Consider the following 14,819-nt stretch of genomic DNA (forward strand, 5'->3'; position numbering starts at 1 on the left):
AGATCGAGGATTTAAAGCCGGAACAAAGAGAATGTTTGGTGAATTTTATCAAGGGGAATGACATTATTGTCCTTCTTCCTACGGGAGTTGATAAAAGCTTAATATACCAGTTAGCCCCGTTAGCGGAGCATTACATATGTCACAACCAAATAGCAGCAATTGGTTACAAAAAAAATTGGTAAAAAAAGTACCCGCCTACCGTTGAGCGAATGAATTCTAATGCTGCGAGGTCAGACGTTTCCACGAACTGAAACCGGCTGATGAATCAGGCTAGAACATACCAGCCAAAGCAATAACATCTGTAGACAAACTCTTCATCAGAAAACTTACATAGTGCACCTTTAAGGTTTTCTAAAGGAAATAATACATATTTATTAATTACTGAATCCTTCAAATTGTTAAATTTGTAACATTTATTTAATTAACAAATCAAAACAACATATTGTATCTTTTGAATGGTGAAAAATCATCAAAATGATATTCATAAAAAGAATAAGTTCCATGACTGAAACCCATATACAGGCCTCTAATGATATGATCATCTGAAACTCAGCAAAGAATAACAATGCTTCTGGTGCATTTATACATATTGGGGAGTCCTTTGAGCATTTTGGTCATAAACTCTCATCTAGGCTCTAATAAACTCTAAGAAATACACCTGAACTAAACATTCATGTCTTTTTCAGGATGTACCTGGAGAATAAGAGTAACCTGGAGATGGAGATGTCCCAAGCGTCTGCACAGGGACAGGGCCGCAGCCTGAGGGGTCCAGAGGGGGGAAACTTTGGGGAGCTGCGGCTGCTCCAGGGCATGTCCGAGCGGAGAGACACCCAAAAGCTCCAGCAGTCGGGACAGTGTGTGATCCATGCAGAGGGCTTTGTGCCTGTGAGGCAGGAGGATGGGTGAGTCTGGCTCCTCTACCTTCAGGGTGACTGTGAAACGGTACATTGGTGAAGGCTGGGAATGAATGAGTGAATATCATGAGACCAGAAAGAACATACAACAGCCAAAACAGAGCAGGGTTGTGTGTTTTTTACACCAGCTGATACAGTGACATAGACAATACAAGATCACGTCAGCAAAGCTTACTGTTGGAAATAAAACCAACAAACCAACCATTGTGCTGGGCTATATCTGAAAGCTCTCGTTCAACAGAAATCTAGCAAAAAGTTTTTTTTTTTACATTTTAAGTACATTGAAGTATTTTATTTTTCATCATTTAGATGAAGCATATATAAATAGATATAGATATATAGATAGATATATAAATAAAGTGCATGTATAGATTGGCTCCATATGTAAGAAGTTGGGAGTGCAAGAGCTGGCACTGGCATTTCTATTTTCAGATAACTGTATGTTTAAAACCTAATCTCTATAATCATTAGAGTAAATCATAAGCTCGGTCCAACCTTCTTCTCGATACACCCATTCAGATTATTCTCATATATAGGTTAGATTTGCATCATAACATACTAGAGAGCTGATAGTTTAAAACTGAGGTGGAGGGCAGGTTGGAATTCTTTGGCTGATTTAGTCTTTGATCTGGTTAATATCTTTTTATTTTCTAGACCAATTGTTGGAAAAAAATTTCACTATTGCATTGAAAAGTGAAGACATTGGTCAAAGACACAGACACAGTTGTCAGATTTTACATTATACTAGGTTCAGTATGGCAATTTTTGAACCAATCCTTGACAAAGTATGACAAAGTTCAAAATGTTTGGTTATTTCTTTCAAAAAGCTCGAATTGTCCATAGAATTAGACCGGTACCTACCCCTCATCTGAGATTCTACAACAATGTGAACATAACCTATAGACAAGGCAAGTTTATAGCACAATTTGTACACAAAGTAAATCAGAGTGTTTTATAGAATAAGAATGGCATTACAATCATGATACAAACAAATCAATACATAAATAATCATCATAAAATGGGCATTAAAAGAGAAGAGAGCAGAGTGTGGAATAAAAACCTAAAAACAGCACTGTTTTGAGTCTAAGTAAAGACCTGACTCTGAGGTACTGGATGCTCTCAAGACCAGGCACCCCTCTTCCTCCTAATAAGTGCTAGAGTCGCCAAACAGCTGATGGAGTTTGAGCCACACGAGCAGAGTCACATTACTCAGGGGCCGCTGTGTAAATCTGCTTTATGAACATATGTGAATCAGTGGAATGCTCTTGAGAAGAGCTTCACACAGAAAGGACTGGTCTCAGTCAGCCAGGGGGTGCGGGGTGGGGGTGGGGGCGCTTACCTCAAGCCCGTGGTCGTGACGTTATCAGGATTAAAGTGGGATTTCTTCTGCTCTGTGTACAAAGTTAGAGCTGGCGCATGATGAAGAGAAATACACTTGGGTCATGATGTGAAACACACAAAAAAGTCCTCAAAATGGCATCCATATCAGAAAAATTATATTTGAAAGCACTGATGGCATAATGATAATAAATAAATTGTTTACAGGACCCATATTACACTCTTTCTGATCTATGTTATAATTTTGTACCTGGACTTGTGTTTTGTTTAATTTACACAAGTTTAACACACAAATACTGCAAATTCTTCTCTCACACAGAAAACACTCTGTTCCACTTTGTGATGTCATGTGGTAATACATGTGGATTTAAACTTCATACACCTTCAGTAGAATCATTTGGATGATTTCAGCCCTGGGGATTCTGTTAACCTGGGTAGCTGTTAACTTGTAAACTACTGCTTCATGACATCACAAACAACAAAGCATTTCAATCTTTGGACGTGTAATTTTAGATTAGACTGGATTACTCAGACGTGTGTGAATGAAACAAATCACAACTCCGGATATGTTTTTGATGAGGTAACAACCTTCCAACGGACCCAACCAAAATGGTTTAAAGCTCACAAGAATCAATTTTGTGTAATACTGGACCTTTAAAAACAGACATATCTGCTATTCTGACAGTCAAGTATTCTAAAATGCACAAACTGGGATGTAAACTAAAGTCTGTAACCTTTACTGGCGGAGCCCCCCTTGGTCATACTGAAGTTTTAAACAAATTCTCGAGTGCATCATTATAATGAAAGCGCCTGTCACTCCGCATTTGTGAATCTAAACTGTTCCCGACCGGCCTTCTGTCAGTTCACGCCCCTTTGCCGTTTTAGACTTCATTTACTTTAATAAGATACATTTAATATACGCTTTAGTAATTTACTCAAGATCAGTTTTAACAAATTAAGATCTTGTGTATGTAGTTTAGGCGTGATTTACTACAAATTTTTACCTATTTTAGCACAGTTTTTGTTATTGGAATTGCCCTATTGGTGTGCGTATGCCAAATATTTAATACAGTGGTACTTGGTGTGACAAGTTTGAGAGCCAGACAGTGATGCTTTGTCTCGTCTACAAAATCAATATCAGGCCAGGAGTCTTTGATGTTGGATTATCTCTATGTCTTTACTCTCCTGCCGTGTCACAAAGTAAAGTCTGACTGGAGAAGTAAACATTTGTAGACCCATAGATGCTCACATCCTCACTCCATTGATGGAAAGCAGTCATTAGCCACACCACGTGTTCATTAATATAGACCATATACAAAACACGTGGTAAAGTGAGAATGCTTTGTATTTTGCTTTTTTTTTTTTACATTAGCAGGTAGAGAGTAAAATTCCTTCAGATTAAGAGATTATCTGAAGAGGCCTCTAATTTTTTCAAGAATTCCTGTAGCTTGGGCTCACTGTGAGTGGGTTACACAATGATTCTTATGACTCTCACTGTTTTGACCATTTAATTGCTTTAAATTTGGATTCTTCATTAAGAGTCTTTCCTTATATCTGTTAAACTAGGATTTTCTCTCTCTGTTTTTTTGTAAATTGTAGATAGCTGAGTAAATCTACCGGTTTTATTTATGCACTATGTCACAACAACAGCCAGTATTATTTACTCGGAAAAGGAGAAAAATGTGTATTGTTGTCTTGGGTTAGGGTTAGGGTTTAGAGGATGAATTACTCTTAGTTAGTGGTACTAGTCTGGTAGGCTATGTTTTAAAATCAACTTTGTAAATGATAAAAAAAAAAACTGTGCATCTGACATAAATAATCAGCTAAAACGTATTTAACATTTAGACTTTATATTTTGGGGTGTAGATTTAACTGAAATGATGATTTAGCTTCAAAAATTGAAGAAAATATGTTTATATTTCATTTTTATGATTGTTTTGTAAATAATGCTGTCGATCAATTACCCAAATAATCTCAACATTCCTAGTCAAATGCAAAATATCTATACACTTACTAAAAAGTGTCACAATGTCACAATTCATGTGTACTACAAGAAGTGATCCTGATTAATTAAATAGTTTATTGATGGATACAGTTATAATTGTTGCTTCCTGCTGTTTAAAATGAACAATAACAACCATATACATATAGAGTAATGTGAGCTCAGCTGTTCTGGGGCCTCAGTCTGATCTTCAAGGACACAGAGGAGTTACAGAGGGTAAAAGTCACCTCTTTAGACACTCATATGATCCCTCCCAGCTGCTAACTCGCCCCCCTGAGGCATGACAGTGACAAGTTACTGATGACTCCAGCCTCCTACACTGCTTATAAAACTATCCATTTAAAAGTTTATCATGTGAGCATATGTAAAAGTACTTGGTGTAACTTTTGATATTTTTGTGTTGTTTTCAGGCACCATTTCAGCGTTGTTAACATCCTCCGAGGAAAGAACAATGCAGCCAACATCACAGAGAGATCTCCTCTGTTAAGGTTCCCACAAGATGACAGGTGAACTGTTTATGTCCATACATTTATTCACAATGAGGGAAAGGTGCTCAAGTGAATATTTTTAACTTTTTCTTCTTGGGGTCTTGGGGCCTTTTTTGTTAGCAGTATTAGAATAGTAGTAGTAGAATTAAGCAGTGCTCCTAAAAGTTATGAAAGCAATAATAGAGGGAGCAGAGACTTGCAAGTCAGGACTTGGACTCAAGTCAGACTTGAGTCACTGTTTGTGGGACTTGAGACTTGACTTGATAAAATGGACTAACACTTGGGACTTGACTCGGATTTGAGGCCTGTGACTTAAGAAGACTTGAGAAGCACTTTTAAATCTGAATTCTTTCTATTCTGACTATAATGATTCACTCTAAGATCTTGTCAAGACATTTAAAAAGGAAACATTTGCATTTCTACAACTCTTATATACTCTATAACTACTCATATATAAATATACTATGACTTTATAAGTACAATTATAATTACCAAACTGGCTTACACTTAATGTACTTATGGTCTAAAACTACTTTCCTTCGACCTTTCTGGACTATGGATGTTGTCATATTTTATAAAAGGGATTGTAATTTTGATCACATGACAGTGATGTGATTTAATGCATGAACTCCTCCTAATATCATGATCCTATTTGATTGACAGGTCCTTACAAATATGGGTCAGTATTTTCATTTAAAGAGTGACTATTTCTGGTGAACCTATGGTGCCAATTTGTCAGTGAAATCACAGACTAGGATGAGTGCTGATTGGCTGTTGTTTGGATTGTGTCTGCAGTATCACCTACATGACCGTACACGACCCTGGGTTTGCCGGACTGGATGAACACTGGGGCCACAGTTCTCTGGATTTTGAGAGGAGGTTCAGACTGGGCAGTGAGGTGACCAGTCTGTCGCTGTCCCGATCCAGCTCCTCAGACAAGAACGACTCTCTCGACCTCAATCTCAACTTCAAACTCACACACAACATGAGGTGTGACCAGCTTTAATAGAGATGTTACTGTTTTAATAGTTTTTGAATTGTTCACAGTATTATGTACACCTGTGAAATGTGTTTTTGCAGTAATCCTTGTTCAGTATATGTTAACATTTCAGAGGGTGACATCATTAGTATCTGAAAAAATATGGGTAGACTCTGTGCTAAAGTACCACAATCATTATACCTCCAATTGTGTAATTTCAGGTGCTGCATGAAGGCCGCCAAAACAGCCTGTATTTTCACCATAGTAGTCCTCTCCAGTGTAAGTACATCTGTGCTTATGTATGCTTTTCAAAATGCTGGAGTTTAATAAACAATTTGATTATTATAGGAATCCAAACACATGGCAGCATTGTTGTTGTGCCACATGCTTATGTATTGATTGTCTTTTCAGCTTTTCTTCAGTATGTATCCAGACAGAGACAACCCCTGGAGGATGTTGGCGGTGTCACCCACAGACAGTTTCTGTATCCTTCTCTACTGCAATATTTACATCTATATTTGCTAAGGAGCAGCAAAGACTACAGTCACCTTAAGAAGTTAATTCATTGTCTTATTTTTACCAAGAGGAACTAATATTTATAACTGCTAAAATACATTTTTGGCAGCCTGGTAAAAATGCCATGAAAATGACAACATCAGAGCATTAAAAAAATGTACATTACTGTTAGCTTTCTCACCATCACACATCAGATATTGTACCATCAGAGTAATACAGTCATAAAATCAATGCCAGTTCAGTTTCCCTTGACGACACAGCACAGCTATGAACTTGACAGATTTCCGTGACAATGCTCTGCTGAAGCTGCAGGTCGCTGGGCCTTTTTCTCGAGGAATGGTGGATCTGATCAGTCAGGACTACATCCTGATCCAGGTGGAACAGACAGATGAGCCTGGTCAGAGGAGGCGGAGAGCCCAGCAGGTGAAACACTGCCCCTCCCCTGTTCACTGCTACTGCACCAGGACTGTGTCATTTATATGTCATTGAGCAGGTGATTCACAACTGGACCATTCCTCTAAACGGAGAGCGCAGTGACCAGATTGTGGTAACAAAGACATTTGAGATGCTCAGCAGGTAAAAGAAACACTACACATTTAATTCTGTATTTATTTATTTTAAAACAATGCTGGGACACGTATTGTCATATTGTCCAGTGTAGGTTACAGCAGTCAAATATCTCAATTAAGCTTAAAAATACATACTGTTATCGTCACTGGAAAAGGGATTCCTAATAGGCTGTTTTAACAATAGCTCTTTGAGTAAGAAACATGAATTCAACTTTGATCTTTGAGTTTGTAGAGTTAGTCATGAGGTCCTGAAAACTATCCTAGTTACTCTGAGCCTGAGGCAAGTACACTGTGTATGGGAGAGGACTAAGTAACTTAAGAGATTCCTTTTCGTAGAAACAATCATTCTCAGAAATCAGCCTGTAAATGTGATCTGGTTTGTGGAGTAAAGCACCCCCTATAGGACATCTGATATGAAGTTGGCCTGAAGAGTTATCCGTAATAACTTTCAGACACCATTACACAATAAAGACAAAATCCCGAGACCTCAGATCACATGCACTACATGAGAAAAAATTTGCATAAGATGTCTCAAAACAGTACTCACTGCCACAATGTCACACAACTGATTTTTAGTTCCAATTATTATGAATATCTCTCCACTCAAAACACTCATTTTATGCAATGTAAATTTAAATAAGTTAATTAATAAAAAACTAAATAAAACAATGATATGTACAATATTATAATTATTACAATATTCTCAGCTGTGCCCAGTGACCTGTCTTTCTCTACCAGTGACCCCATCAGCATCACGGCACAGGCCTTCATGCAGGAGGAGGAGGTGGTGCCCCTGTCCATGACCCATCAGTCACTCTACGTCACCGTGGAGACGCAGGTGGCCATCGCCGGTATCATCCTCACTGGGGTCTACATCCTCATCATTTTTGAGGTAATATATATTCGAGGATTTTCACCTGTGGATATTTGTTTACGTTGTACTAGTCAAAAATATTAACCAAGAAAAAAAGACTCCTCAAAATGGAGTTTACTTCTTTTTGCACGTTTCCCTTATTATGTAAATTGTGCCAAAAGTCGGCCAAATGCCAGTTTAATTTGCTAAGTCACTGCTGTCTCTAATAAGGTCATAAGCACTATTAATGCAAGTCATTTCAGAAGAGTAATTTTTCTACTTTTCAAAATAACTGACATATTCCTAGCAGCATCTTAAATATCTTGCCTCATACTAAAACCATTAACATGACTGATAGTGATATTATTAGACCTTTATCACCATCAATGTATAGAAAGATACGCAATGATTAATTTAGTCCACAAATTATGGTGTGTCGTGGTCATTTATATTCAACACGCAGTAGCCATTATTACATTCATTAAAGTGGTGCACTGTAGGCAACATTAGCACGTCCACATTCACTTCCTCATGTGCAGTATTCATTAGTTTGAGTCTGGTTTAATTACCCAGACTTATCTTTTGAGCTAGACAAGGTGTGAACAAACTAAGTGAGACAACACCATTCAAAAACAGCAAAAAGATGACAGTGACAGTAATGCCCTAATGATCAAATGTATCTGGTAGACTGCGTAGATATTCACGCTGGTTCACTCGATTGCTAGAGTTTATTATGCCAGAGGTGGGACCAAGTTGTTGTTTTGCAAGTCTCAAGTAAATCTCAAGTCTGAGTCAAGTCCCAAGTGAAAGACAGGCAAGTCCAAGTCAAGTCTCGAGTCACTGGCCCATAAGTCCACGTCGAGTCCAAGTCATCTGCTTTGAGCTTCAAGTCATTTCAAGTCAAGTAAACCAAAAAAGTACCAACTATAGCTTAGATTTTTGCAATTTATATGAATTTTAAGATAAATTGTGCTTAAAAAGTCATGGTATATGAGTATTTATATAAAGATTGTAGAAATGCTAATTATTCCTTTTTAAATGTCTTGACAAGAGTGTGAATTATTATGATCAGAACAGAAAGAATTAAGATTTAAGAGTGTTTAATAACAGTGAAATGGAAGGATCATGTTCTCTGTAGTTCCCTCTGTTTTCCTGTATTGTACTGTATATTATTGTATTGTTCTGTGTATTACTGTAGTACATTTGAGGATACCACATAACAGTACTTCAGTTACAGTCAAAGTAACAAACAGAAGTGGGAGGGAAATGTTCCAGTTTGTTCTTGTAAAATTCAGCACCACATTTATCAACTGTAAAGAGAAAAGTATTTTATAAAAACATATATTTTTTAAGAAAAGCATCAAGTCTTCTCAAGTCACAGGCCACAAGTCTAAGTCAAGTCCCAAGTCACTGACCTTCAAGTACAGGTCAAGTACTAAGTCTTTGTCTGTTTTATCAAGTCAAGTCTCAAGTCCTAAAAATAGTGACTCAAGTCTGACTCAAGTCCAAGTTATGACTTGCAGGTCCCACCTCTGTATTATGCTATTCTATTCTTTCTATTATATCTTTTGGATGATTGCAAGTTATATACTAATTTGTAAACTGCCACTTCATGTCATCACAAGGTGGAACAGAGCATTCTGAGCTTTGGAGATGTAGACAGACTATTAGTAAAGGTTACTCAAACAAAACACAACTCTAAGTATGTCTTTGGTGTGGTAGTAGCATATAACATTGGCATAAAGTTCACAAGAGTCAATTTTACATAATATGGGACCTGTAATTGTTGCTAATCTACCTTCTTTGTGTAAACATTTTCTTATTTTTATTACTAATTGACTTCCTTATTAGAAATACTCAGCCTATAAAAGACAGTCTACTAAACTATTAAAGGCAGTAGAAGCAACCTGTTACAGGTAATGTAACCTGGTTACATTGTGTTTTCATGGCACTATTTGAACCTCTGAAATCAGCTGAAAAGTGCTCACAGTAAAGTCCTGCCTGTAGAATCAGAATTTTTGAGCTAAGCGCTTGTGTCAGGTCAATATGCATCAGTCACATTCTGTTATCCTCTTGACAGACAGGTTCACCCAACTTCACCCTTTCACTGCTCCCAGTGCCATAGATAGATACGCATCCATTAATATTGCAATATATTTTACCCTCGCATTTAAAATTAAGCACTTGTTGACATACTGTGACATTTTTTTAATATTATGTTTTCAGATCGTCCACCGGACCTTGGCTGCCCTGTTGGGGTCTCTGGCGGCATTAGCGGCTCTAGCTGTAATCGGTGATGTAAGTATATCTGATATACTTTAGACAGCAACATTTAAAGTGTCTATGTGGATACAATAAGAGTTCAGTTTTATCTTTAGATGGTTCTACAGACGCTTGCATCTTCCTTTCTCTGATCTTACCACAACATGTCTGTGTAAGCTGACATGTTCATGTTGAAGAGGTAACAGCATTATAACACGGCTTAAAGCTCGCAAGAGTAAAATTTGTGTAATATAGGACCTATGGGAGAATTAAGGCTGATATGGTCTAGGTAAACTTAATAATGTGACCACCAATCTATCATGCAAGCCTCACATAGAATAAACTTGAAATCAAATTGTAGTTTAATACATTTTGAAAGGGCTGTATGATATGAGATGAAGATATTTGATAACTATATGTTGTATTATGAATTATATTATTGTAATATTTTAATATATATTTTGACATAATAAGTTTAGACAAAAGTCAAAGAAAAACTTATACCAAGACCCAACTGGATTAAAGGAGTACACAAAGGACATTGTGAATAAAGTCTGAATTTTTTTTTTTTTTTTTTTTTACAGTAGTGTATAGTGAAAAACTAATAATATTGCAATGTTTTAACACTTTATGAAGTAGAAATAGTGTAGAGTGTTCTTCATGTTAATATTAACAGTAACTCTTTCTTCACTAAATACAGTGTAAATGCTGTGGTCATTCTAGTTCATAATCCCTTTTACAAATGTAAAATAATAAAAACCACCACAAAATTCCATTTCAATTTAACTTGTATTAAAACAATGCACATCATACAATCAACACAATTTAAACAAGTCATATGACACAATACTATTTTTGCAAAATCCAACTGACAACAGGAATTCTCTGTGCCCTCAACAGTTGGTCACAATGATTGTGTTTTTTTTTTTTATGTTGATTTTTCAATGCAAGCAGTCAATGGATGAATCAAGATCTTGTTTTGAAAGGAATTCAGGCATGCTCATCTCCAAAAATGAGAGTAGCATGTCTGACTGTTTGAAACAAGATCTTCTCTCCATTATATAAACATAACAATGGTCACAATAGAGGCAATCCTGCTAATTATGAAACAGAGCCCGGTCAAGTAGAAGTATACAGCAAGGCCAAAAATTCAAGTTAATGCATCTGATATAAAAATGTGTTCAACAAATAGCATATGTACTCTAGTTTATGAAACTGTTTACCTTTTTCTGTAACATATTTTGGTTCTAAAGCTACATACATTTTAAACATACCATGTCACGTGCAATTTTTAAGCCTTGAACAAGAATTACTTCCCAAATTTCAAAGACCTGCAAAGCCTCTTCAGGGTAACTTTCAAGCTTCATCTTTAATTAATCTACATCTCTAGGTAGTATACTTATGAAAATTAAAACTTTTAGGTATTATTATCTGGTAAAACCTGTGTTTTACAAGTCTAAAAAAATGGTAATTTTCCCTCCGTTACTTTTCCCTCCGTTACGGAAAAATTATGTTTTTTTTTAAGTTTTACATGTGTTAAACTTTATATTTCATCATGAAACTTTCTAAAAGCAAGGATATTGATACTACTAAGCATTTCCTGCAGCAATCTAATGAATTCTGTTTCTACATATTTTTTAATTAATTATTCTATTTTTTACCTTTGCCGGTAACGGAGGGAAAACAAGGACTGGACTGGTCTATTGAGACTTACAGACTGTGACTTTAAAAGTGCAGTTTCCACTTTACATTTCATTTGAGGAGAGAAGCGCTGTAAAACCATGTAAAACCATGTAAAAAAGCATGTAAAACCCGGACAACAGGTGATAACAATGAAATAAATGTAGGAGACATTATTTTACCACCAACATATTTGTATTTATCACTTGAAATAGCTCATAAATAGCTCATAACTATCTTAAATCATCACGTTACATACACTGAGTGTAGGGCACGTGTCACAAGCATTACAATGACCTCATCATGTATTATGAACTCATACATTTACTTGAGACATTATTTACAGATACTGTACTTTCTTCCCACTGTGAAAATACCAGACATGAGTTCTATTTCATGTTTTATCCTCGCAACTGCATTAACTTTAAATGACAAATCAGATGTTTCGTCCAGTTACTTTTAATTTAAGTTACTTGAGGAGTAGTTTCCCCAAATACTTTTACACTTAACTACATTTTTTGGACTTTTACCTTTTACTTTGACTTGAGCAATATTTTTTGAAGTAACGTTACTCTTAATTTAGTACAATTTGTGGCTAAATTCCAATTTTGGGGGTTTATATATGCAACTACTGGCAACTGTGGAATGCCTGTGTATTGCCTTAAGAGATATAAACTTCTTTTGATTTAACTTTACATTTCAATTGAGGAGAGAGGCACTGTAGAACCATGCTAAAAAAACCAAAAAACAAACATGTTAAACCCGGACAACAGGTGATAACAATGAAATAAATGTAGGAGACATTATTTTACCACCAACATTTTTGTATTTATCACTTGTAGCTCATAAATAGCTCATAACTATCTTAAATCATCACGTTACATACACTGAGTGTAGGGCAGGTGTCACAAGCATTACATTGACCTCATGTATTATGACCTAATACATTTACTTGATTAAATACATACATTATAATAAAAAATATTTGAGTATTTAAATTCTATATTTCCTTTGTGTTTCCACAGCGCCCGAGCCTTGTCACTGTGGTGGAGTGGATCGACTATGAGACTTTGGCTCTGCTGTTTGGCATGGTACTTTTAATTCTACTATTTATATTAGTATGTTTATAGCAACATGTATAATGTCATCTGTCATTTTTGCTTATTTTCTTTTTCTATTATTGCTTTGCTTATGTAGGTATTATTCCTTATACATGTAAAGCTTCCTTCCATGTTACTGAATAAGGATTGCCTTGACAAATGCATTTCTCCAGTATCACTGTGAGATTGATAAAATTATATCTAATATTTTTTGTTGTATCACCCAATTTGGACACAACATGCATAAATTACCCCCCATTAGTGGTTCTTAACTTAACAAGAGTGCTACCTCTAAAATGCAAAATTGTGTCACAAATGCTTAAAATCCTGTGAGCAGAGATCCCCTTTAGGAAAATGCCCTTCAAATTGGCTGCTTTGTTAATAATTATTTATATCTAAGTTTAGGTGTTAATGCGTGACTCCTGGGCCCATTTTTTATTCACAAGAAATGGTCATCTTAGCTCATAGCCTTATTTTGGAGGCTGACCCTGTCACTTTTATTTTTTTCCTTTCAGATGGTTCTTGTCGCCATTTTCTCTGAGACTGGATTCTTTGACTACTGCGCTGTGAAGGTGAAAGTTGCCGTTGTTCAAGACGATGATCTTTAAACAAAAATGACAAAAGATCGATTATATTTAGGATGTTTTTACAAAGCCCCTTTGACTGTTCACCTTGTTCTGAGATGACAGCCTTTGAGCTATTTTGTGCTTAAATAATATTAGTTTTGTTTGTTTTTTTCTGAAGAGCCAAAAAAGTGACCTGAAAGCTTTGATGCTTTTGTTTGCATTGTGCTCAAAATATACTATATCAATCTGAGAACATGTCATTATTGTGTAAGGGCAGGACAGAGAAGTAGGTCATTACTTTCTCTTAAGTCTCGTGTATAAAACTGACTTTGGCATGCTATTGAACTATAGCTTCAGACAAAACCTTAACATGAATGGCAGGGTAAAGCAGACTTTTTATTCAATTTAATCTGAAGATGAAAGGGAGAAGACATTTTCAGTTTTAGCAGTAAAATAATTTGTTGCGTAATGTTGGTAGTAGCTGTGCAATTAGCAAAGAAGGCAATAACAATGGTGCAATGTTGTGGAAATTAAAGTACCAGAACAAAATGTCTTCTGAAGTCAATTTAACATAATTAAAATTAATAAACATGTCACACGCATTTTGCACGGTCACAGTTTTTTGTATTTGGATGGTTGCAACAAGAAGGGCATCTGCATACAAATTTGTCAAATACCACAGTAACCTCAGATAAATAAAACCTGTAATTCTTTTATTTTTATTTATATATTTTTTTTTGTTAAAAGGCCCATATTATGCTATTTTCTAATCTATGTTATAATGTTTCCTCATCAAAAACATACCCGGACTTGTGTTGTTTTGTTTCATTCACATATGATTAAAACATGAACTAATACTACATGACATCCGAGAACAGAACATTTTGAGCTTTGGCGATATAGACAGACTAATAATAAAGGGTTAGTCAAAGTGAATGAACAAAACACAACTCCAGGTATGTTTTTCAGTTATATTCTCTACCACAGCAATCGGCCCAATTATACCTGTACCTCTCAACTGTTCTTGAACTTTCTTTTTAACTTGGGATTGCCATTTCAGGCCTATCAGTTATCCCGAGGAAGAGTTTGGCCCATGATTATGATTCTGTGTCTCATTGCTGCCATTCTCTCTGCGTTTTTGGACAATGTGACCACCATGATGCTCTTCACTCCAGTCACCATCAGGTACAGTCTCTGATATGTGTCCTGACTACAGAGCAGATGTTGGGAGCATCTCACTATAGTTGCAAACAAATAAACATTATAATTAATATAATGTATTATATCAAATAATATATAAATACTAAATACACAACAAATACACTCCAGATATAGTATTGTGACTGACTTTCTTAATTATGATGATCCAACTTATGATGGATAAAACAATTGGTCTTTTCTCAAAATCTTAATCTCACTATAGTATTAAAAAGCAAGTAAACATTATAACAACATATATATTATCAAATACAGGTCATACTATTGTCATTTCTTTCTGCATATAGGCCTATTTTATCACTAACATGTAAAAAACAGGAAAGGTAAAATTTCT

The 14,819-nt window shown here is 35.8% G+C and overlaps 1 protein-coding gene across 1 annotated transcript in view; it reads left to right on the top strand.

Annotated features, from left to right (window-relative positions):
• Nucleotides 1–14,819, top strand: part of oca2 (oculocutaneous albinism II) — a 47,282-nt gene that overhangs the window by 2,044 nt on the left and 30,419 nt on the right. Inside the window, exons 2-13 of the mRNA XM_020918905.2 lie at nucleotides 687–902; nucleotides 4,665–4,760; nucleotides 5,538–5,732; nucleotides 5,943–6,000; nucleotides 6,133–6,205; nucleotides 6,503–6,660; nucleotides 6,731–6,813; nucleotides 7,545–7,698; nucleotides 9,886–9,957; nucleotides 12,627–12,692; nucleotides 13,217–13,273; nucleotides 14,328–14,452. Coding sequence (XP_020774564.1) covers nucleotides 688–902; nucleotides 4,665–4,760; nucleotides 5,538–5,732; nucleotides 5,943–6,000; nucleotides 6,133–6,205; nucleotides 6,503–6,660; nucleotides 6,731–6,813; nucleotides 7,545–7,698; nucleotides 9,886–9,957; nucleotides 12,627–12,692; nucleotides 13,217–13,273; nucleotides 14,328–14,452 — 1,352 coding nt within the window. The 5' untranslated portion in view covers nucleotide 687. The remainder of the gene's footprint in view (nucleotides 1–686; nucleotides 903–4,664; nucleotides 4,761–5,537; nucleotides 5,733–5,942; nucleotides 6,001–6,132; nucleotides 6,206–6,502; nucleotides 6,661–6,730; nucleotides 6,814–7,544; nucleotides 7,699–9,885; nucleotides 9,958–12,626; nucleotides 12,693–13,216; nucleotides 13,274–14,327; nucleotides 14,453–14,819) is intronic.

Source organism: Boleophthalmus pectinirostris, unplaced genomic scaffold (assembly GCF_026225935.1).
Source record: "Boleophthalmus pectinirostris isolate CB_2022bp ecotype Guang Dong unplaced genomic scaffold, ASM2622593v1 HiC_scaffold_7, whole genome shotgun sequence".
Lineage (NCBI taxonomy): Eukaryota > Metazoa > Chordata > Actinopteri > Gobiiformes > Gobiidae > Boleophthalmus > Boleophthalmus pectinirostris.